The 22,330-nt window shown below is 42.2% G+C and overlaps 1 protein-coding gene across 5 annotated transcripts; it reads right to left on the bottom strand.

The window, feature by feature from the left end:
- Window positions 1-2,488: 2,488 nt before the first annotated feature.
- MTFR1L (mitochondrial fission regulator 1 like) lies at window positions 2,489-22,246 on the bottom strand. 5 transcript variants are annotated; one of them, XM_044667901.1, is made up of 7 exons: window positions 20,850-20,906; window positions 19,782-19,874; window positions 18,056-18,160; window positions 9,893-10,002; window positions 7,886-8,097; window positions 6,274-6,595; window positions 2,489-3,503 (listed from the first exon to the last, which is right to left on the bottom strand). In XM_044667901.1, exons 2-7 carry the CDS (start codon window positions 19,794-19,796, stop codon window positions 3,398-3,400), a joined length of 870 nt encoding a protein of 289 aa, XP_044523836.1. In that variant the 5' UTR covers window positions 19,797-19,874; window positions 20,850-20,906; the 3' UTR covers window positions 2,489-3,397. The 5 variants fall into 5 exon arrangements, with proteins under 5 accessions (XP_044523836.1, XP_044523837.1, XP_044523838.1 ...); XM_044667902.1 differs by lacking the exon at window positions 20,850-20,906 and adding an exon at window positions 20,596-20,799; XM_044667903.1 differs by lacking the exon at window positions 20,850-20,906 and adding an exon at window positions 20,480-20,557.
- Window positions 22,247-22,330: the final 84 nt, after the last annotated feature.

The raw sequence follows: 22,330 nt of genomic DNA, 5'->3' as shown, positions 1-22,330 counted from the left end.
ACTGTTTTGATGACAGGATGTTTAACCCTTAAAGTATCCAGATGATAGAAAAAACATCAATAACCTCGTGTAGTCATTTGGTGAGGGTGGGTGGTGGTCTTAAAAGTAGGCCCTGGTTCTGGATTTGAAGGAATGGAAGCAGTCTAGTGTTTAGCTTCATCTTATGAGCTTTTTCTTTGGGAACATAAATAAAAAAGACATTCTCACTTGTTGAGGGAGTAGTTTTGGAAGACAGTTTGGCAGCCATCCTTTCTCTGAATTGTTGGTTTCATAGCTCTTCATGAAAGAGAGCTAATGGACTGATCTGAATATAGGTCACATCTTCTAAATCTAGCTAATATCAAAACTGAGTGTGGCTTAGCATTGGTGTTATTTTTCAGTGTATACCTGTAGGCTATTTCCTTTCAAAGAGATCTGTGGAATGACCATGGCAGTTACTCAAAGCAAAGCATTTTGATGTAGACTGTTCTTACTCTGTCTCTGCAGAAAACCTGCAAGATTTGACTTGAACCTTTCCATTGCTTTGTGTCTGACTTCTAAACTAGTTTGCAGCTGCTTTCACCTCTGGCTGTAATTCCATCAGTTATGTCCTCATCTATAGATCTTAAGCCTTGCTCTCTGGAACTTTGTGTTACATTTATCCTGGGGTAAGAGCTGGCTCCAGCTGAGTTGAAACTCAAGTGGAAAGTGTGGTCCATGATTCTTCCTTATAATTTGTTTTTGATAAACCTGTTTCTAGGATTGGAGACATACTCAGAACCAAACCAAAACAACTCAAGCATTTCCAAATGCTAGGGACTTTGATAGCCCCAGAGGAAGCGTTGGGTTTCAGAAACATGCACGTACCCAAAAGCTTTGTTAGGCAAATTAGGGCATGAATTGTGAGGTTGAGGAACAGAAGTAAAATAATTTGTCCTGTAGTCACACAGCAGTTATGCTAAAAGTATAATCCATATCTTAACCCCACTGCTTAGTAATGCCAGACTTTTGGAGTTGGAATGTGGTTTATGTCCCAAGTTCAAAGTCAGTTCCTTCTCTAGAAGAGTAGTATTTCAGATTTGTGTCCTATAGAACTGGAATCTCTTCTCTGTTCTAGCTCCCTGCAGTCTGTAAATGTGTAGCTAGAAAAATGGCAACAAAACTAAGTATAGAAATCGGAAGGAGAAACAGAGCAAATAATTGTTTAAAATAAAAATGGTTCAGATTTTATGGTTTGGTTTGCTATTCAATTCCTTATTTTTTGTTGAATGTTAAAGTTGTAATGAGGTTAATAAAAAAAAAAAACAAACACAAGTGGATTGAACTAGATAGTCTCTAGGGATACCATCAGCTCAGTCTAAGATTCTGTGATTCTAAGTGGACCCTCCCCTACTTTTCCTGGGCTCTAAACATTCTCTAGTAGGTCAGTAGTTGGAAATCAGTGGGTCATATGGAGGTGAGGTTGGCCTTTGATGTGATAGCTCTACTTTAAAAGGTCACCAAGAATGCACCCCTCAAAAGAGAAAAATCACCCTGTTTTTAATTTGAAGCCCTTATTTTTATAGATCTGTAGTCTCGAGCATATTTCCTTCACCAATGCTGACTGCAGTCAAAGCCAGTGTGTCACAGAGGGCTGCACCCTTCCCCCTCTCCACACACACCCAAGGACATTTCTCATATGACCTGCCCCTCTGCCCAGCAGCCCAATGGGAACTCTCCCTGGCTGGGGTAAAGGGGGGGATTTGGCTCACATCTGGGGATGAGGGTTGCAGTATGGGCACTTGGTCTCTAGCTTCCATAGGTGGGAAGAATTGGAGGTCCAAAAATAATATACCTAAAGTAGATTTAGACCATCAGTTTGGTGCTCTAAAACATTGTCCTTTTGTAATTTATCCTTGCCAAAAAAGGAGTTTTTTCTGTCCTATGGAAGATTAAGAATTTTTATAAGGCCTGTTCTGTGCCACACATTGTGCTTTTAAAAGCTTATCTTACTTGATCCTCACAACTGAAGTGTACTTGCCCTGGGGTCACACAAATAGGGTTTGAGTTTAGCTCAGTGCTTACTATTTACTGATAGTGGCTAGGACCCAACACAATATTCTGACCAGGTACTAGTGGGACAGAAGTTAAATGAAGTCAGATATACCACTTGGTTTTAGCTTATGGAGAAGGGGTGGGGGATAGAAAGCCAAGGAAGACAACTTCCTATCCTGGGTAGGAGGGATAGATGGGGTAATAATTTGAGAATGGACTTGTGCAATTTGCATACAAGATCACTGGAGATTCAGAAGGGAAATAATGATCTTGTCTAAGGTCAGAATATTCAGTTATTGGCAGGACACAAGCAGTGTCTAGCTTAGTATTTTTTCTGTTTCAATTTATGCTATGTGGAAAGCAGCTAGAAAGTGGACTTGGTTTATGATTTCATATCTGGAGAAATGGTAGATTTAGGCTGTAGAAATGATTTAGGTGAATCTCTCAATGTGCACCACATACACAACAAACATAGTAACCACTCAAAAATTTTCTTTAATGCCAGGTAGTGCTTCAACCCAAACACACCACACACACGTGCACACACCTTTACTGAAGGAGGTCCCAAGGAAGGCTGGGTCATGCATTGTGTGTTGGGCGAGGACTTTGGCATGACCTAATGGGTTCAGATATGGGAAAAAGTGGCCCCAAATGAAGCACAGCCCCCTCCCCTCTTCCTCTTCCCTGCTGAGATCCCTCAATGGCAGTGGAACAAGACATAATGCCATGATGATGAGGAGGCCACAAGGATCCTGGGGGGGTGGTGGAAGGATTTAGTTTCTTTACAGTATTACAAAATGTGTTCAAGAAAAAAAAAAAAGCCCTGGCCTGCCAGCAGCAGCCTGTTCATAAAGCTGGAGCTCTGGGACCTATAGGAGACCTGAGCACAGCTGAGTATTGGTGCATGAGGGCAGGGGGCAAATGTTAGTTTATGACTGGTGCTGTGAACCTCAAGGCTCCCCAACACCCTGACCCCCTGCAAGGAAGCAGCTGAGTCTAAGGGACATACTGCATGTGCCCAGTGAGACCAGGAGCTGGGTAGATAGTGCAGTGAAGCTAGTCATCAGTCTGGGGCCTATTTTCACATGGCGAAGAAAACTAAAACTCCCACCTCTTTCAACAGAAAACAATCAAAGCAACATGACTGATTACCTGCAAACCCTCAACTCAAAAACTATGCTTAGAACACTGTCCTTAAAAAGTTTTGCTAAGGTTTGAAGTGTGGGGAAGCATTTCGATTTTTCTCTCTTCGCCCCATTTCTAGCCTGTCAGTGTTTTCCATTGTGGAAGGATATTTCTAACTGCAAGGCAGAAGTATCTGCTGTGAGACAGCTTATAATAAAGAAAGGGCCATATCATATATAGGGCTCCACAGAAAGGGCCATCAGTTTCCTTTCATGCTGATATCTTCCTCCTTCAGAGCAAACTTTCTCCTCAACACCTCTGAAATGAGGACAGCAGGGTCTTCTTCCTTCATCAAGCTCCGATTCCTAGAGGTACAAGGGTTACATCGTCAGGGAGTAAGAGACAGGGGCTGACATTTTGATAGGGAATTTAGACAGCTGGTGCTTCACTACCCATAGACTGAGAATGCAGGTCTTCTGTTAATCCTGCTGTCAGCTTTTGGCTACCTCATTGCTCATTTGTCCTTCCCTAGGGGGCAAACGGGATTCTTTCTTAAGCTATTTTGTTTTTCAGCAATTCTAGGAAAGAGTGTGCTGAGGGCTTATTCCAGGGGGATCCTGGGAGTTGGCTTGACAGGAAGGATAATACAAATAAATATAAACTTCCTATCATGAAAATAAGGGGAAACCAATGAGACACTGGTGGAAAGGAATCTTGGTAATTAGAGCTGGATAAGACCTTAGAATCATCTAAATCCAAAGCTATACAGATGAGGAGAGAAAAGGTGACTTGTCTAAGGTAATACAGAGAGTAAGCAGCAGAGATGGGACTGGAACTCAGGTACTCTAAAACCTATTAGGAGAGTGGTTTTGGGCAAGTCACTTTTCCCTCAATAGCCTCCAATTCATTGGGAAAATAAGGACAAGAACATTAACACTATCTACAACTTATAGGGCTGAGAATTAACTGTGGGGGTGGAGTGTTTGTGTGTGTATGAATACATAATGTGAAAACAGAATTATCTTCCTTTTTGTCTTTTAATGTAATCAATCAGGAACCTGGAGGTCCTTTACCATTGAGATGTGCAGGGGTAGACCAGCCCAAAGTGAAAGGAAGTAGAAACCTAAGAAACAGGAAATAGATCTCACAACCACTGCCCTACTGGGCAGTACCAGACAAATAAAGAAAATACGATTGGAAACTGAGGTGTGACATGGGATGTGAGAGAGCTAATGGGTGGAGAAAAATGTTTATAAGGTGAGAGAGACTCAACACGAAGTGGGGAATTCACATTCGCATTTGGATTCGCACGCACTAGGATTTGGGGGAGCCTTTGTGGGCAATGAGCTGGATCAGCAATTATAGGATATTTAGCTAGACAATATTTTCTACCTCCTTCCCACATTTCCCTCTTTTACTACTATATATCTCTATTTTAATTAACTAAATTGTTAAAAGCTACTAACAGCCTCGTAACTTAATATTTAATTATTATAATCAGCAACCACACAACCTTTTTAACTATTACAATTATGTGTTGAATAATGGGAGCTATTTATTAAAGGACAGGCACCCAGATACCTAGGAAATAGATGCTTCGTTATACAACCCATATAAGTATAATGAGGTGATAATAGAACAGGTTTGATGAAGGCTAAAACTGAGTATACAATAATGAAAACCCAAAACAGACAACCAAGAATTTTCAGAGAATGAGTTTTTTAGTAATTGGCCTAGAAAACTTGTGAACACAAAAGAAAAGCTGGGGAAAACTCACTGCACTTGGGAGGATTTGAGGATTTGGGCCATCAAGATAGGAAAGAGGACAGATATAATAGTGGAAGAAGTCTCAGTATGGAGCTTTAAATCATATGGCATCTTCTTAATTGGGTCTGAGTCAAAGGTACTTCTGGGTCATGTTCAGAGGAAAAGGCATTATAGCCAGACACCTGGGCCTTTACAGGTTCCCACAAACTAAATAGAATTGGACTTTAGAGTTGGAAGGCCTTTTATAGATAGGACATAGGCTCATAGGTTACAGTACTCAGTGGCAGAACCTAGGCTAGGACACAGATTGCTTGACTCTCAGGCCAATGAACTAGTAACTACACCATGGAAAAGACACGAAGGGTATCAATGTCAGCTTAGTTGAGATTAGAGAAATAGGGAAGAAAGTGGGTTGTGGTATAATCATTTCCTGAAAACTGAAATGGGCAATGTGTGAGAGCCAGTTATTATAGAACCTCAAAGCTGAAACAGACATCTAGTACAGTTTACCAGGACCAAGAAGTTGAATTCTTGAGTAACAGTCTTGGAGAAGTGACAATACACATCTCCCTTCTCATGGCAGAAAAGGAAAACTATAGGCAGAATAACTATCAGGCAAGGTGTGATCACTGCATCTGATATTCTGGTTGAATGCTTTTGTTACAAGGTAGGATTCAGTCTGGATAAGAGATGTTTAGAAATAACTCATGTCAAAAAACAAAAAGGAAAGACTACCAAGGATCTATAGGTGCTTTAAGAAAGGTTGGGTTAATTACTCCCATTTGGAACCAGTTTAGAAAAGAAATAAGACCTATAAGCTGCTTGCTTTGGCCAGACAGAATAGCAGTCCCTTCAGAAAAGCTCTATGAAAAAAACGTTAAGAAGTGTCTCCCTCTTCAGTCTCCAAAGGCAACTGTTATATTCAACACAGGAAGTTCCAAATAGTAGTTAAGGCTGAACTGAAATAAAGTAGAAATTCTGAAATCTGTCAATGATGATTTCCTTAGGTTGAGGTGAGGGAGAGGGAGTAGAAGAGGGAATGAATGAAAGTGTATGCATTTGAAAGGACATGAGAAACGAGTCTTTCCCTCAGCAGTGAAATATTTAACATAGCCCCTGGATAACCACTAGATGCCACTGGGGTTGCATAACAAGCTCTCTAAGGTCTGAATTGTCCAGATCTAAGATTCTGATTCTATGGTAATTGCAGCAAGAGGTTGTTTTGTGTCAACAAATCAATCCTTATGGAGATTTCTGGGGCCTATGGGCAAGGTAGCTGGCCAACAGTGCAGAGGACCCCTGCTGCCAAATGATGGCTAAATGGTACCAAAAGGGACAAGCAAGATTGAGTTTCCCATCCCCACTTACAAGTCTTGGCTCTGCTTCATTCGGTGAATATCCTTCAGGATGCCCATCATGTCTGCAAAGCTGCTAGCCTTCGAGAGAGACACACAGTCCTCATCTTCAGTCAAGCTGCAGGCAGCTTTGGAGTCAGGTTTGCAACATTCAGAGCTGGCAGAACAAAGCATGGGAACCGATGGAAGCTCAGGACCTTCTAACTCAGCCTCCTCTGTGATGTCACTAATGACAAAGGAAGTTGTAGAGTGGAATGAGGATCCAAAACAAGGTAAGGGAGAAGAGACATTTGAACTTCCTGAAGATAAGAAATCTGGCGTTAATGAAGCCGAAGCTGAAAAAGAAAACAACAGGTGTTGGTGGGCACTGGAGCCAAGACACAACATTTTCTTACCACAAGAAAAGACAATTGAGCAATAGTTGTGTTGTCGCCATGACAAAATGGTCTTGCTATGGATTCTGCCATAGCTCAGGAAGCACCACTAACAGGAATCAATAGAAGCTTTCTTCCCATTTATTAAGGGACAGGTTTGCAATGTGCTTTTTAGGTAACACATAGAATGTTCAAGGCAGAAGAGCCTTTTCAGATCATTACCTTCCTGAAGAGGCCCACTGAAGGGAAATAACTTGCTTAGGGGCATATAGCCAAGCTGTAGAACCAAAACTTGAATCTCTGCAAAATTCAGTATTCTTTTCGTTATATTATGTTCCTCTTGGAAGATGGCAAAGAGAACTCCTGTCCTGGCACCCTCCCCTCCTAAAGAAACTCCTGCTTTTAATTTCTCCAACCCCCAGTTCAACATATTTAATACATTTAATAGTCAGGTATCTATTTCAGGTCTGCAAGGGATCCCTGCTTTACGTGTAAGACCATATCCTGGTCATTCTTCTCAAACTAAGAAACCAAAAAATGAAGGAAACTCTCCATAAGCCCTGATTTAGGGAGCTGAATTTCTTCTAATTTCTCAACATCCCTGCAGAAAAAAACATGAAATTTTGGGAGAGAAAAATAATGTGACTAGCAGGTTAGGGGTAGGAAAAGGCTAGATATAGTAACTCTAGAGAGACTTCTAGTATTCCTGGCTATTGTAGTTCCTTATGCTCTTTTCCCCCACTTCATCTGTGCCTACTGTCTCTATGATAAGCTCATCTCTGTAGGTGTGAAACAACCAGAGAAATGGCACAATGGAGTCCTGATTTCAGGTGAAGGGGGAAAGAAACAATTCTTGGGAAATATCTCTTGCTGGCAAAGGTGGAGCCTTTATTTTTTTGAAAATAAGAACTTGAAGGTGTGGACAAAGCTGATTGGAGATTTGTCTCTATGGCAGAGGAGTCCAAGAAACATAATTGGTTTCAAATCTCAGGTTGGTTTGTTAAAGACTTCAGCTTTTGCCCATATTGGGAAGAGGAAGGCCTACAACAGAGTGAGGTGCCTCTCAAACTTGTTTCCTTGTTGCCATGAAAAAAACATGAAGAGAGTTTCAGGAAACCCCTATTACAGGATATTTGTCCTACTACTACTGATGCTCAAGACACTGGCTTCCTCCTGGGACCTAGTACTCTGATTTTCTTGTTTGCTTCCTGGAGTTGGTATTTGATTCTTTGAAGCTTTTTGGGCTCCTACCTGCATCTGCTGCCACAATCTTGGCAATTTGGCTGCGTAGGTGGCTTAGCTCATCTTGTAGTTCGGTAGTTCGGCTTAGGGCTGGTAGGCCAGGCTTCTTTAAGGCCAGGAGCTTTTCCTCCTGCCCTCGAAGGTTGGGCACTGAGGCATTGCGTTGCATGACGAACAGTGGGCTGGGCTTCCACTTATGCCTCAAGGGCCGGGTGTCACTCCTAGAAATTGGAGGAAAAGACTCAATTTTGCTAGCTGGACCCACTTGGATCTAGAAGTCCAAGTATTCTTGCCCATGCTTCCATCTTCAAACACAAACTATCCAACTAAAATGAAAAGTAGTCATAATTCTTTCCTTGGGTCCAAGGCCTTAGGTTAAATAGGTCCCTACTGATACAAAACAAATGCACATAAATCATCAGCATTTCTATATATTTCCAACACATCACAGCAGGAAGAGTTAGAAAGAGAAATTCCATTCAAAATCATACTAGACAATATAAAATACCTAGGAATCTATCTGCCAAGACAAATGCAGAAATTATACGAACCCAACTATGAAACCCTTTCCACACAATTAAAACTAGATCAAAACAATTGGAAAAACATTGAGTGCTAATGGGTAGGATGAGCTAACATGATAAAAATGACTATTCTATCCAAATTAATTTACTTGTTTAGTGCCATACCTATTAAATTACCAAAAAACTATGACAAGTTCATTTGGAAGAACAAAAGACCAAGAATATCAAGGGAAATAATGAAAAAAAATATGAAGGAAAGTGGCCTAGCAGTACCAGATCTTAAACTGTCCTATAAAGCAGTGGTCATCATAACAATATGGTACTGGCAAAGAGACAGAAGGGAGGATCAGTGGAATAAACTAGGGGTAAGCGACCTCAGCAAGACGGTCTTTGGTAAACCCAAAGAACCCAGCTTTGGGGACAAAAACCCCCACTATTTGACAAAAACTGCTTCTTGTGGTATCTTGAAATCAGATACCTTCTAAGAAGGGAGAAATGCATGTGAGATATATATTAGAGCTAATATTATTCTCCCTGACAACAATCAGCATTTGCTGATGATAGTATGTAGTAGAAATGATGAAATTCAGAAAAATGTGTTGCCATTTACTTAGGAAAGAACCTCATAGGATACATTTTAATTGAAGTCCTTTTAAAAGCATTTTTGATCCAGGAAGTACATTTATTTCTAAGCTGTATATGAATTAAGTTTCCAAAGTGCCATTCTGATCAGGCTACTCCTCTATATAAACATTTTCCGAGGTTCTTCACTGCACACTGAAAAAAGTATAAATTATCAAAGTCTTTCATATAATCCAATTCTAACTCCCATGTCCAAATTTCTCATTTTACCTCCTATTCACACATTCAGTGTCTCAACCAAATTTCAAAGGACTCTTCTATTCCCATGCTTTTGCTCAAAAGCTTCAATGTGTAGAAGGCCCTACCTGCAATTTCTACCTGCTAGTGTCTTTACTATCACTTCAGATATGAGGACACCCCCAATCTATTCCTTTATGGTCAGTTATGATTTTTCCTCCTCTTAAATACTATTTATTACATGGGATGGCTCTCTGGGTAGGGATGGAGGAAGGATGTGAATATATGAATATGAACATTCATACTATGAAAATGTAAATAAAAGACATCAATAAACTTCTTAAAAAACACACACACACACAGAAAAAAAGCAATTTCTTACAAATTTCTTTGATCACCTTGCCCATACCTCCTTTATTCACTTCACTGACTTCTGTAACAACTATTTGCATACATGTATATATGCAAATGAGATCGTAAACTGAGATCAAGGACTGTGCTGTTCTTATCTTTTTATCTCCAGCAAGGAGCACAAGCCCTTGTACAATGTTTGTTGAATTAATGAAGACCTAGAACTCTAAGGCTGCAAAGAGGCAGGGAACCCACAATTCTCATGTCCTTACCAGTCAAATTCTAGGCTCTGCTGCACGTAGGCCTGGTTCCCACACCTTACCTGACTCGAGCATAGGTTTCTTCTTCATCTGCTGCTATCCAGGCGATATCAGCCAAAGTAGGGACAGGGGGCACATCACTTAGATACAGGTCAGAGATGTTGGGCAGTGTCTATGAAGAGAAGCAAAGAGGCTCTTGGTTGGGGCTGGGCCAAATAATCTTATTGAAGAAACAACCAATTCAGGCCATTTGATGACCTTTTTGCTAGATTAGAAATCTGGTGATGCCACAAATATTCAGAAGTACCACAACATTGTTGTTTTCATTAACAACACATTTCTATTCAATGAGAGTGCTCCCCTAAAGGCCATTGCTCAACCAGCCCTCCTTGCCCTCACTGTCTTGTTCCTGTGCTCTCATGTATCTTTTACAAAGGCCCATCTGTCATGCCAGTGAGGGGCCCTCATACCTTCTTTTACATCTCTTAACATTACCTGGATACCACTAGAACCTGAGCTGGAGCTTATTACATGACTGGCCCACCTTCTGGGTCAAAACATATTTTTCTCAGGTGACATCCATGAAATTCATCTGACAAAAAATCACCACAAGATTCCTTAAAATAGGAAACTTCTCATTGTTCTATTGAGAAAGTATTTTTTTCTCAATCAGGATGCAGCCTAATTAGCAAAGGCAGATGTTCGAGTTTGACAAATTTGTGTCATAGTCACCACTCAGTGACTTCTAAATATCAGGTAGCCTCTGGACATTTGAAAACATCCAATAGAACAGGAGTTTTTCTACATAAGTTTTTCACCTCTAAAGCACACTTCTCTCACTGTTTTCTCCAGCCTTTCCTAACATCCCTCCAAAAACAAAGACTTTGCTCTGTTCCATTCCTACAAGGCCAGAAAGAAGAATCAAAAGTGACCTGACTCTCTAGCCAATCAATACTTTTCCAATAGTCCACAGGCCAGGCCAGATGAGGTGTAGAACTGTACACAGGTGAGGAGGAGTGGACAGCAGGCTGAGTTACAGTAAGTTTGGCTCCAGGGCCAGATCAAAGGTTTAGAGAAATCCCTCATTTGCTGAAAACTCCCACCCATCTCTTCTGGCTTCCTTTCTTCCTAATGTCATTCTCTACTCAGCAGCTATTAATGACTTCCAGAGGCCTGGGAGTAGGGAAGGAAGGGTAAAATCTGCTTTAGAACTAGCAAGATAAGAGTTATCAGCAGCTCAGGAAAACCAAAATGGTGCAGATCTGGCCTAGAAGAGCCTTCCAAACTCCCCCTCGGTACTTTCAAAAAGAAATAGACCCAGGGGGTAGCTCAGTGGATTGAGAGCCAGGCCTAGAGACAGGAGGTTCTAGGTTCAAATCCGGCCTCAGACACTTCCCAGCTGTGTGACCCTGGGCAAGTCACTTGACCCCCATTGCCTACCCTTACCAATCTTCCACCAATAAGTCAATACACAGAAGTTAAGGGTTTAAAAAATTAAAAAAAAAAAATAGACCCAGGGGCAGCTGAGTGGCTCTGGATTGAGAGCCAGGCCTAGAGATGGGAGGTCCTTGATACAAATCTGGCCTCAGACACTTCCTAGCTGTGTGATCCTGGGCAAGTCACTGAACCCCCAATGCTTAGCCCTTACCACTCTTCTGCCTTGGAACCAAAACACAATATTGATTCCAAGAGGGAAGGTAAGGGTTTAAAAAATAAGAAATAAGCCTATCAAGTGACTTAGATGCTCTTGCCCAAAGAAATACCATCCCAAGAAAGGGAGTTCAATAGGAGTTTCCTTATAATGAGTTATAAAACTGAGCTTAAAAGCAGTCTATTCTAAGGAATGTTTTTGATTAAGTTGAGTCACTCTTGTTTTAAGGCCACAATTGAAGATGAAGTTCCTAATCTATCAGCAGCAGAAATATCCTTTGGGATGGTGGGGGGAGGAGGGTGGAACTGCTGTAGCTTTTCCCTAGTCCTGGCTTAGATAAGTCACTTGAATGAAGATGCCTATCTCACAGGGTGTGAGGAAAATACTTTCTAAACCTCATTTCAGTTATTTCTCAGTCATTCCAACTCTTCATGATCCCATTTGGAGTTTTCTTGGCAAAGATACTGGAGTGGTTTGCCAGTCCTTCTCCATCTCATTTTACAGATGAGATACCTGAGGCAAATAGGGTTAACTGACTTGTCCAGGGTCATATAGTAAGTGTCTGAGGTCAGATTTGGACTCACAAAGTTTTCCTGAATCGGACCTAGTGTGAGGTCTTACTGCTGCTTCAGTATAGCTCCTACCACTAACTAACCTTGATTGGTTTCTTTAATTCCCTGGCTGGGCAATAGTAAACTTTATTACTGAATCAAGAAGTTTTACCACAGTGGCATAAGATCGAATTAAGGTGATTAGGCTTTTATACAAGCTAGAAGAGGTTTTCCCTTTGTTATAAAGAAGGTATCTTTTTCTACTATTATAGTTATTATAGGGTATATTAATCAAGGAAGCTGTGCCTTAGATTCCCTTGATAGCTGGTACAAGGACACCCAAGTCCTGTCACTCAGCTGGATGTTATAACTGCCCCTTCTTGATAACAGCACCCAGGCAGGATCTCTAAAGGTCAGGTGAATGGGTAACCCTTTCAGGTCCCACCTGGGGTTGGATTGGCTCTATTAGCCTTGGATAACATTTTCATCTGACTGCGTTGCTCCCTCCCCAAGAGTTGTGATTTAATAACTACTCAGGAAGGTACTTAATAAACTTTATCTATAGATGTTAATAAGGGAAAGGAATAATCAGGAATGGATTGGGGATAGGAGACCCTGTCACTAATGGCTATGACCACTAATCCCTCAGGACTGTAGGCTGTTTCAGTAATGCTGGAGCTCTTGTTCTTCACCTCCTCTGGTTCAGCTTGGCCACAGCCAAATCAGAGAAAGTGATCTACTTGGTTGATACATTTATCGATGATCTCTCTCAGCTTCTTATTGCCAGTTGTTATGTCAGTCCTACAGCTGTCAGGAAATACCTCCCTTACCTCCCTCTGCTTCTTCTCCTTCCTTCTTCCTGGTTCCCACCTGGGCCCAGATACCTAAATATCTAATGATGATTCAGATGTCTAAATATCTAGGGGGAATTCAGAGAGAATCAGAGGACCCACAGTCAAGAGATCCACAGGTCAATGCTCCAAGATCAGAGATCAATGTCCAAGGCCAAGGGTTCCAGGCCAAGGGTCAAAGCCAAAAGCCCCTGTCAGATGGCTGTCAGGGTATTTATATCCTCTGGCCAACTGCCTTTCCTCTTGTCCTCATGGCATCTGGGAACATTCCGATGTCTCCAACTGTCTTCACCTGTCAATCAAGGCGAGACTCACAACTCCCAGAGTTTGAATATGACACCTCTTAACCCTGTCAAGGATCAAGTCTTCATTGTCCTTTGCTGGCATGGTGGAAAGAAGGCATGTGTTGCACAGTCAAAGTAAGAGAGAACAATGGGAAAAAAAACTGCACACCTTTAAAGGGGAATTTTTACATGTCGGTCATCTCTAAAGATTTTCTGACTTCTCATTGGAACTATAAACAGATGAAAAGAAAGAAAACATCCAAGAATCACTTTCTATACCCAAGTCCTGTACTACACTGAGCTCTTCTGACAGCAGAGTTATTGGAGGCTGCCTCAGTCATCTTTTACTCAGGCTTTCAATGTTTTCCTTAATGACACATTTGTGAGACAGTTGGCCAGACACCGGGCAGGCTCTATATGATGAAGCTAACTGGTCTCTTATGGAAATCAACATGTGGCCTTGGTTCCCCTGCTCTTCCATGGCCTAATCTGCTGAGCTGAGGAGCTATTACAACTACCCCAACAATGTGCAATGTTATTTCTCAAATATTCAACCATGCTCTGTCTCTTTTTCCTCCTTCCTTCCTTCCTTCCTTCCTTCCTTCCTTCCTTCCTTCCTTCCTTTTTTTTTTTTTTTTTAAACCCATCCCTTCTGTCTTAGAATACTGTGTATTGGTTCTAAGGCACAAGAGTAGTTAGGGCTAAACAATCAGGGTTAAGTGACTTGTGCAGGATCACAAAGCTTTGGAAGTATCTGAGGTCAGATTTGAACTCAGGACCTCCCATCTCCAAGCCTGGCTATCCATACACTGAGCCACCTAGATGTACCTCCCCCCATCACCCCACTTCCTTTCTTAAAAGTGCTTTGTCTTTATCACACTTCTCTGTACACCTATTATATCCTCCCCCCATTAGATCACTGAGCACTGGACTTTGCTTGAGGTTTGCCAATCTGAATTGCTGAATTCCTTCATTAATTACATGTGTCCTTTAACCTCTCTGGGCTTAAGGTTTCTTATCTGTACAATGTTGGGGCTGGCCTAGATGGCTTGAGGCACTTTCCAGCTCTAGTGTTATGTACCTGGCATTTATGATTATAGGCAACAAGTTTGCTTAGTGTCCTGGACTACATATTCTCTGTAGGCAAGACTCATATGTGGGCTCTCTTTTGTACACTTGCCATTCTAGGATTTGTGTTTGTTGCATACTCTTTTTATTGTAACTATATTACCTAGAACCAAGTCCCATTTTGGGAGTCCAAAGGGTGATAACTGCTTGCTATGTGTTAGACTTTACCTGTTAATGATTCTGATGGAAAAACTGAGGTAGCTAAACTTTTAGGTGAAGGGGAGTACTTTGCCCAGTCTTATTCTTTCAAACACATATACCTCCTAGCTCATGGTTCCCTATCAGACTGTCCTAAGGCCTGATACAGGAAGAACTGAATAATTGTTTGGAATTTCACTTCTGAGATCAGTGGGGCCAGGAGAAATATTTCCCTGAGAGGCATAGGCCTCATTGAATCTCAGAAGATAGAATACAACCCACCTTCTTTTGGACAAGGACCTACTCTATAACATACTTGACTTTAGTGGTAATAAGATTGAACCCACATCTGAAGCAGCCCATTTGACTTTTGGACAACTCTCAGAGGAAATCTTTCCTTAGAGAATGATTACATTTGTCTTTTTTTGTTTAATGACCATTTATGTATCTAATATGTGCAAAGTATTGTGTTAGATCCTGGGGAAATTTACATTCTACTGAAGAAATATGAATACAACTAAATATACATTTTTCAAGAAGAAAGTGCTAATATGGAGAGAAGGGACAAAGATGAAAGGTCAGGAAAGGTGTACATGTACTGTTGGGAGGGTTAGCAGAATTCTATGAGGCAGCAGTGAGGCAGAAAGTGACTTGGAAGACCCTTTTGCATAAAGGCAAAGAAGGAGACAGAATGTCCTGCATTTAATTTTCTTTCTCCATATTCTTTTCCTCTCAATGGAATATATATATAGATATATACCTTGACATCCATTTAGCTATTAAAATGAACTTCTTAAAGCATAGATCTGCTCATGTCACCTCTCCCTCTTCCCTCCCTCCACTCAGTAACCTCCAGTAGCTCCCTATTGCTTCCAAGAGAAAAAACAAAATGCATTGTTTGGCATCCAAAGTCCTTCCTAACCTTCTACCTTTTCAGTCTCCTCACACCTTATTCCCCATCATTTATTCTTTATTCCATGACATTGGCCTCTTAGCCAAAGAAGAAGACACACCATCTTTTGGCTCTGGGCCTTCTCTCTGGCTGTCCCTCAAGCCTGGAAAATTCTTCTTTCTCATCTCCACCTTCTGACCTCCCTAGCTTCCTTAAAATTCCAAGTAATATCCCACCTTCTACAGAAAGCCTTCCTTGACTCCTCTCCATTCCTGAACTTTCCCTCTTTTAACAGTTTCTACTTATCCCATTTTTGTTTGCTTGCATGCTGTTTTCCCCATGAGACTATAAGCTCCTTAAGGGCAAGGACTGACTCTTGCCTCTTTTTGTATTTTCATTGTTTAGCATAGTGCCTAGCACATTTAATAAATGTTTACTAAATTGAGCTGAATGAGTGAAGGGAGAGAATGGTTGTGAAAGAAGTCATGGATATAGGACTGATAAGACTTGACAACTAGATGGATATAGGTAATAAAAGAGAAGGAAGAATTAAGGATGGCTAATTCACAGAGGCAGCTGGGACAGTAGACAGAGTGCTGGGTTTGGAGTCAGGAAGACCCAAGTTCAAATATGACCTCAGGCTTTACCAGCATTGTGACCTTAGGCAAGTCACTTAATTTATTTGCCTGAGTTTCTTCAACTGTAAAATGGAGATAATAGTAGCTCTTGCTTCCCAGGGTGTTGAGAGGATCAAGTGAGATAATATTTGAATAGTGCTTAGCATAGTACCTGGCACATACTAGCTGTTTAGTAAATGTCCCTTCCCTTTTTCTTCCCCTATTCCTTATTGGTGTGCTTCCCACACAGCCTCTCTAGCATAGACTATTTCAGTCTTTTTTTCATCACTGGCCAATTTCCTGTGAGGTAAAACCTCTTATCTTAATTTGCACTTTTCTTCTTATAATGATTTGGAACAATCTTTCATGTAGTAATCAATGGTTGTAATTTTCCTGATGACTGTTCATATCTTTTGACTACTTTTCTGGTCTTATAAAGTTGTATCAAATCCCTATAAATCTTGAACATCAGACCTAAATCAGAAATATCTGATGAAAATATTTTCTCCACAGTCTCTCAAGGATCACAGACAGTGGCTCAAAAATCATATCTTCTAGTTCTTTTGGAATGGGTGCAGCAAGATCACTAAGAAGGCTAATACAATAATTCTGGGACAGGTAACAAACTCATCAAGGGCAACTAGGTGTTATCACCTTACTTGTCTTAGGCATAGCTCCATTCCAAGTAGTTTTGTTCAGTCTTTACTAGACTGAGGATGACCGCTAGGTTGCAAGCCTGGGTAACTGGGAGGTAGTGGTGTGCCCTTGACAGTAATAAGGAAGTTTGGAAGAAGGGAATATTTTTGGAAAAAGAAAATAAAATTCATGTAGATGTCTGCAATGAGCAAAATCGTCATTATTCTGAATTACAAGGTGATCAGAATACCTTGAATTTCAATTCTTCATGTATTTTAAACAACTTCTTCATTAGAATTACTATATAGTGACACTTCTTGCTTTACATAAATTTGAATCACCCAAATTTCACTCCTGGAGTGCAGAACCCCTTCCCCCAAGGCTTGCCAGCAGCTGCAGCACAGGAGTCTTAAAGATGGTCTAGTGGGGCCACAGTTTTTGAGGAGAAGGGCTATAGAATGGTCCACTTACTAAGCAAGAACTGGCTTTATTCTTAATAGGGAAAATAAGATGCAGAAAGGGTCTTATTACAAGTAACTCCTCACAAAGGTTCTAGGAATAATAGCTGATGTTTGCATAGTACAACAGGCCCCTTATCTGGATCTGCTCTCAACTGTGAAGCAAACTGTTCAGTGAAGCATCTGAGAGCAACCATAGCAGTGACTTGCAGTCTCTTTTGCTTTCACTTTCATAAATTTTTTTATTGGAGAAGAGGAAGAGGGAACAGAGAGGGAGGCTGCAGAGCCTCAAGCCAGAGGCAGGAAATAGGGAGAGAAAGCACACATATAGGGGCCAGCAGGTGTTAGCTTATATCTTTGGTTTCAACCATTCACAATAATACTTCTTGGAACTTTCCCCTTGAGGATATGGAGGCCCTACTGTTCTTTAAAATTTGTAAAGTGCTTTACAAACATTATCTCTTAATCTTCACAACAATTCTGTGATGTGGTTCTACAAGTACTCTATTTATGACAAGGCTAAGGATAGGAAGGAGTTATTTAAAATACAGGAAGAATTGAAAAATCAAGATTTTTTTCTGATCACCTTATAATTCAAAATAGTCATGATTTTGCTCGGTATAAACATCTGGTGAAACTGAATATGTCACATTTAAAAAACGCATTGATCAGTTTTGCCAGAATTTTCCTCTTAAAGAAAGGTTTTAAGGGATGAATTTTTGGGAGGGGAGAAATCTAGGTAATATAAAAACAAAAATATCAATTAAAATCTATTTTTAAAAAAATAAATGGAAGTAGTAAAATCTCATTCATGGAATCACAGATTGGAAAGGACATGAGAGATCATCTGGTCTTTTCCATTTAGACCTGGGGAGGTATAACAGACAGTAAGGGCAGGGCTCAGACTAAGGACCTGGCCTTCTGTCCCCTGGCCCAGTAATCTTTCTATTACTGCCTCAATGTTGAGACAAATTTGATTTTTTCCCAGCCTACCTCTGCCAGCTTTTGTGCCCCTTTACCTGAAAGGATGCCCGAGGACATGGCTTCAAGGGCAGGTTAGTCCCAATCCTCCTCACTACGCTTCGAGCAGCCCCATGTGGTTTGTTCTGCCAGATTGGGATAGTCTAGGCAAAAAGAAAAACACAACTCTGTTACTTTCCCCAGAGCCTGGCAACAAGGTCAATTTATAGGGGAAATCAATTTCTCAATAATGTTTGTATATGATTATGAATTAAAATATTTAATTCTAACACATTTAAAATCACTAAGTTAATCCTATCATATAACACAGCATTTGCATAAGTGTAAGCAAGCCAGCTGGACTAGAGTCTGTGAGGAGGAGTAATATGTAACCTGCCTGGAGAAACTGGCTGTAAACAAAATAAAAAAGCCTTGAAAGTGCTAAATAGTGGATTTTGTTTTATCCTAAAGGCAACAGGGAGTGACTAAAACTTCTTGAACAGGGAATGATCTGGTCAGATTTGGCTTTAGGAATAACAGTTGAAAGCTGTGAGAATGACTGGCTGGATGAAGAGAGAACAGTTAAGAGGCTAGAGAACCTAGGTAACTAATTTGGTGGTGCCTCAAAAGAAAGAAAAAAAGAGGCAGGAGAGTTGGCTTAAGGAAAGATAATAAGCTCAGTTTAGATTTGTTTTGTTTGAGATATCTAGCAGGCAGTTGGAAATACAATCTTGGAGCTCAGATTAAATAACAGGTATGGGTTAAGGAGCTGGGATATATCTAAGCATGGAGATGGAGCATGGCTGATGTTCCTACAAAGAAAAACCAGAGTGGATCAGGGAGACATGTACAAAGAGAATTAAAGCATAGAAATATCAATAAAACCCAAGGACTCTTCAGAAAAAAGGATTTGCCAAGTGTCAAAGATGCAGAGAGGTCAAGAAGGAGGAAGGTTCAGGAAAGACCATTGGGATTTAGCAGTAAGAATTATGTTGATTTCAGAATTATTTAAATAGTACTTATAGAAAACAGACTGAAAGGGGTTAACTGAGTGGGAAATGAGAAAGTAGAGGCAGCAAATACAGACAGCTTTTCCTAGGAGTTTGTGAAAGGAAAGAGACATAGGATGACAGCATTAGGGGAGTATAAGGACAATGAAGGTTTAAGGGAGGGAGGGAAAAAAAAGAAAGGGAGGGTCTTTGCATGTCCTAATGCAGCAAGGGAGATATCAATGGATAAAAATTAGGAAGAAAGAAGAAATGACTGAAGGGGTAAGCTTCTGCAACCAGGGGCACAAATAGAGAGGATGGTGTTGGCAGTTAGGGTCACCTCTTCCTCTGAAATTGGAACAAAGGGGGAAAGCATGGAGTATGCCACTGACATGATAAGAAGAATGGAATGGGGAGCAGAGTGAGGGAGAAAGTTATAAGGTATAAGTGGCTTGAAAAGAAGTACAGAGGCAGTTAGGTGGCACAGTGGATAGAGGCCAGACCTGGAGTCAAGAGGATTTTGGTTCAGATATGGCCTCAGGCACTTTCTAGCTGTACTACCCTGGACAAGTAAGTCACTTAACTCCAATAGCCTAGCCCTTGCCCTTCTGTCTTAGAATTGTGAATAGAAATGTTAAACATAAAAATTAAAAAAAAAAAGTCTATGGAGTATGATTAAATTTTACCGTCTACTCATGGAATCATATAGCATGCCTGTCCTCCCTTATGTTACTAAACAGATGGAGTGTTCTTTGTTGCCCCACCCTGGCAACTACTGCAGATGTGTACAACTTACAGAATCTGTTTCCATCTCCGATATCACAGCTGGCTCCCACCTGGCAGGGCTTCCTCATGTTAGGCCATCTTTGGGAACAGCAGGTCTCTCCCACTGTAAAGCAAGAATCCCCAAAAGGCCACTTAATGCCAATAAACACAAATCTTCTGGGATCCCAGTGAACTAGTGAATGCGTGAGCTAATATCAAGGTCATTTGTGTTGGACTTTTTGCAATATTGCCTTTGTAAAACCAAGCCACTTTATAACGAAGATAATATTGTAACAAGAACTTAGCTCTGCAAGCCTAGCTTAGGTTAGGAACTCTGGGGGATCTTAGCAACTTGCCTTCACCATCACTAAATTACAGGTTTGGAGTTTCTGGGGGGTGGGGAGTAACCCTTTCGAGTACTGATTCAAATGTTAATTTAATAACTATGGTATTCCAGAGAGAGAAAGAGAACTCGGAGAAAGTCACAGTAACCGGGAGTTTGGTGGCCTCAACACTCCCTAGGCAGTCCAAGGCGAGAGGACTTCGGCATTGCCAAGTAGAGTGAAAAGATCTTACTAGCTACAGAACTGGGGCAAGGGGCGCTCTCCAAGATTTGACCTCCTCCCCTTAACGAGGCCCAGCAGCCACAGGCCCCATCCCGCACGACTGTCAGGGTATGAAGAAGTAGGAGCCCTTTACAAACCCCCACGCCCTGGGTAAAGGTGTTACCAGACTAAGCGCTACTTAGAGGAAGAGCCGGCCGTTATCAAACACAAACAAAGCTGGGGCCGCCGAGTGCGGGTGCAGGGAAGGGCTCGGGGAGAGACGGCTCCGCGGTCACTCACTCGGAGCGCTCTGAGCCCGCGGCCCCCAAGGTCAGGGCCAGTCCCGCGCACCGCCTCCGGCGCTCGGGGTCGCGACTCAGCCCCAGGCCGCGGCTCGGCTTCGAACCAAGGAGACACCTGTTCGGGTTCCAGCGGGCTTGTGGTGCAGAGGCCGGGCGACAGTCCCTGAGGTGCCGGGGAAGGGGGCGGGCAGCGGGTTGCGCCAGGGGCACGCACGGCGCGGGGTGACCCGGCGGGCGAGTGGCCTCACTCACCTCACGGCTCCTCCTCCCTCAGTGGCCCGGACACGGCCAGCCGGGTCCAGCGCTCACTTCCCTTTCCGCTCGCGCCGTCCCGCGGAAGTGCTCCTTCACGCCTGCGCACTGCGCCATCCTCCACCTCCCCCACCCCCCCCCCCCATCCCCGAACTCCCGGTTCTCCGTGAAGGCCTTGCGGTGGAGCTTCCCCTTAGCCTTCGTCCACAGTCGTATTCTAGAGGGTGGGGTCGTGACCACCAGGGAGGAGCACGTGGGGAGTAAATAGAGGAGGTGGAGCTAGGCTCGGAGCCAAGCCCCGCCTCTTTCCTGGAAGCACCACCCTCACCCGATCATCCCGGTGGCCGTCACAACCAGCATCCTCTCCCCGCCCTCCGCCTCTCGTTCTGGGTGAGGATGGAGAAGACTCCAGTTACTGCTCTCCGCCTTTCTGGCAGGCTAAGTCTTCCATTCATTTCCACATGTTCAAAAGTGAAACGATTTGAGAAAACAGGCTCCCAGAGTTCCCTGACGTGGCTACGGCCACCCCTGCAGAACTCTGCCCACTCTCCGCGGGGTACATCGTGGTCTGCCAATGGAGCCGGTCCTACTCTGGGACAACTTCGTTAGTTCCATCCTTCTTTCTCTTTCTGCAATACTCGTTCAGCCCCAAGGGCAGCCGTAGCCAAAGCTTGCCCCTGTCCCACTTCCCTGTTCTCCTAGCCATCTCAGCCTGTCTATCATCTTCCTCGCCCCCTTTCATCGAAGGAGTTAACCAACCCACGGTCTGTAACTGGTTCAAGCTCTGCTCTTCATTCCCACCCTCACCCACCTTAGTTCAGGTACTTCTCCTGAATCCCCTGGACCACTGAGTAGCCTCCCGACTGGTTCCTCTGCCTCCACCCTTTCTTTTAATTGGGATTTTCGAGCTAGAAAAAGTCCAAGATCATTCAGTGTAACCCCAACATTTTAAAGATATATTGAGGATCATTGGGGTCAAATAACATGCTCTCTAGGCTGTGTAGGCAGCAGCTACAAAGGCTGGCACTCAATCCAAGTCTTGTTATTCCAAATTCCGTTTTCTTTCCACAACATCAACCCTTTCTTCAAACCATTGTCAAAATAAGTCTCAATGACTTTCAATTACTTGGTGGATATAGTATTGGACTATAAGGAATTCATGAGTTCAAATTCAGTTTCACTAGCTATATGACCCTGGGCAATTTGCTTAACCTCTGCTATTAGTCTATTTCCTGACTTCTAAAATGTGAAGGATACTTTTCTTACACAGGGACATCATTTTATAAGTCTCGGGAGTGTGAGGAGTCCTACTCTTCATATGCAGTCTCTGCATTTGCTTGTGTTCACTATGCAGAGAATGCCCTTTTCCTGATTGGGCCAGCTATATTGCTGCTCATCCTTCACTACGTGGAGGCAATGAAGAGAGAAGAGCTTTTAAGTTCTCTCATTAGAATCTAGTAACTTAGATTCTTCCACTTTTC

Source organism: Gracilinanus agilis, chromosome 3, assembly GCF_016433145.1.
Source record: "Gracilinanus agilis isolate LMUSP501 chromosome 3, AgileGrace, whole genome shotgun sequence".
Lineage (NCBI taxonomy): Eukaryota > Metazoa > Chordata > Mammalia > Didelphimorphia > Didelphidae > Gracilinanus > Gracilinanus agilis.
This window is presented reverse-complemented; position numbering and strand designations above follow the sequence as displayed.

Bases quoted from the DNA above. Each gene is read 5' to 3' on its own strand.
- MTFR1L (XM_044667905.1), bottom strand. The intron at 8,098-9,892 runs GTAAGGTGTGGG...TCCAATTTCTAG, and splicing joins GAAACCTATGCTCGAGTCAG to GAGTGACACCCGGCCCTTGA. The intron at 3,504-6,273 runs GTAAGTGGGGAT...TTGTACCTCTAG, and splicing joins ATGAAGCAGAGCCAAGACTT to GAATCGGAGCTTGATGAAGG.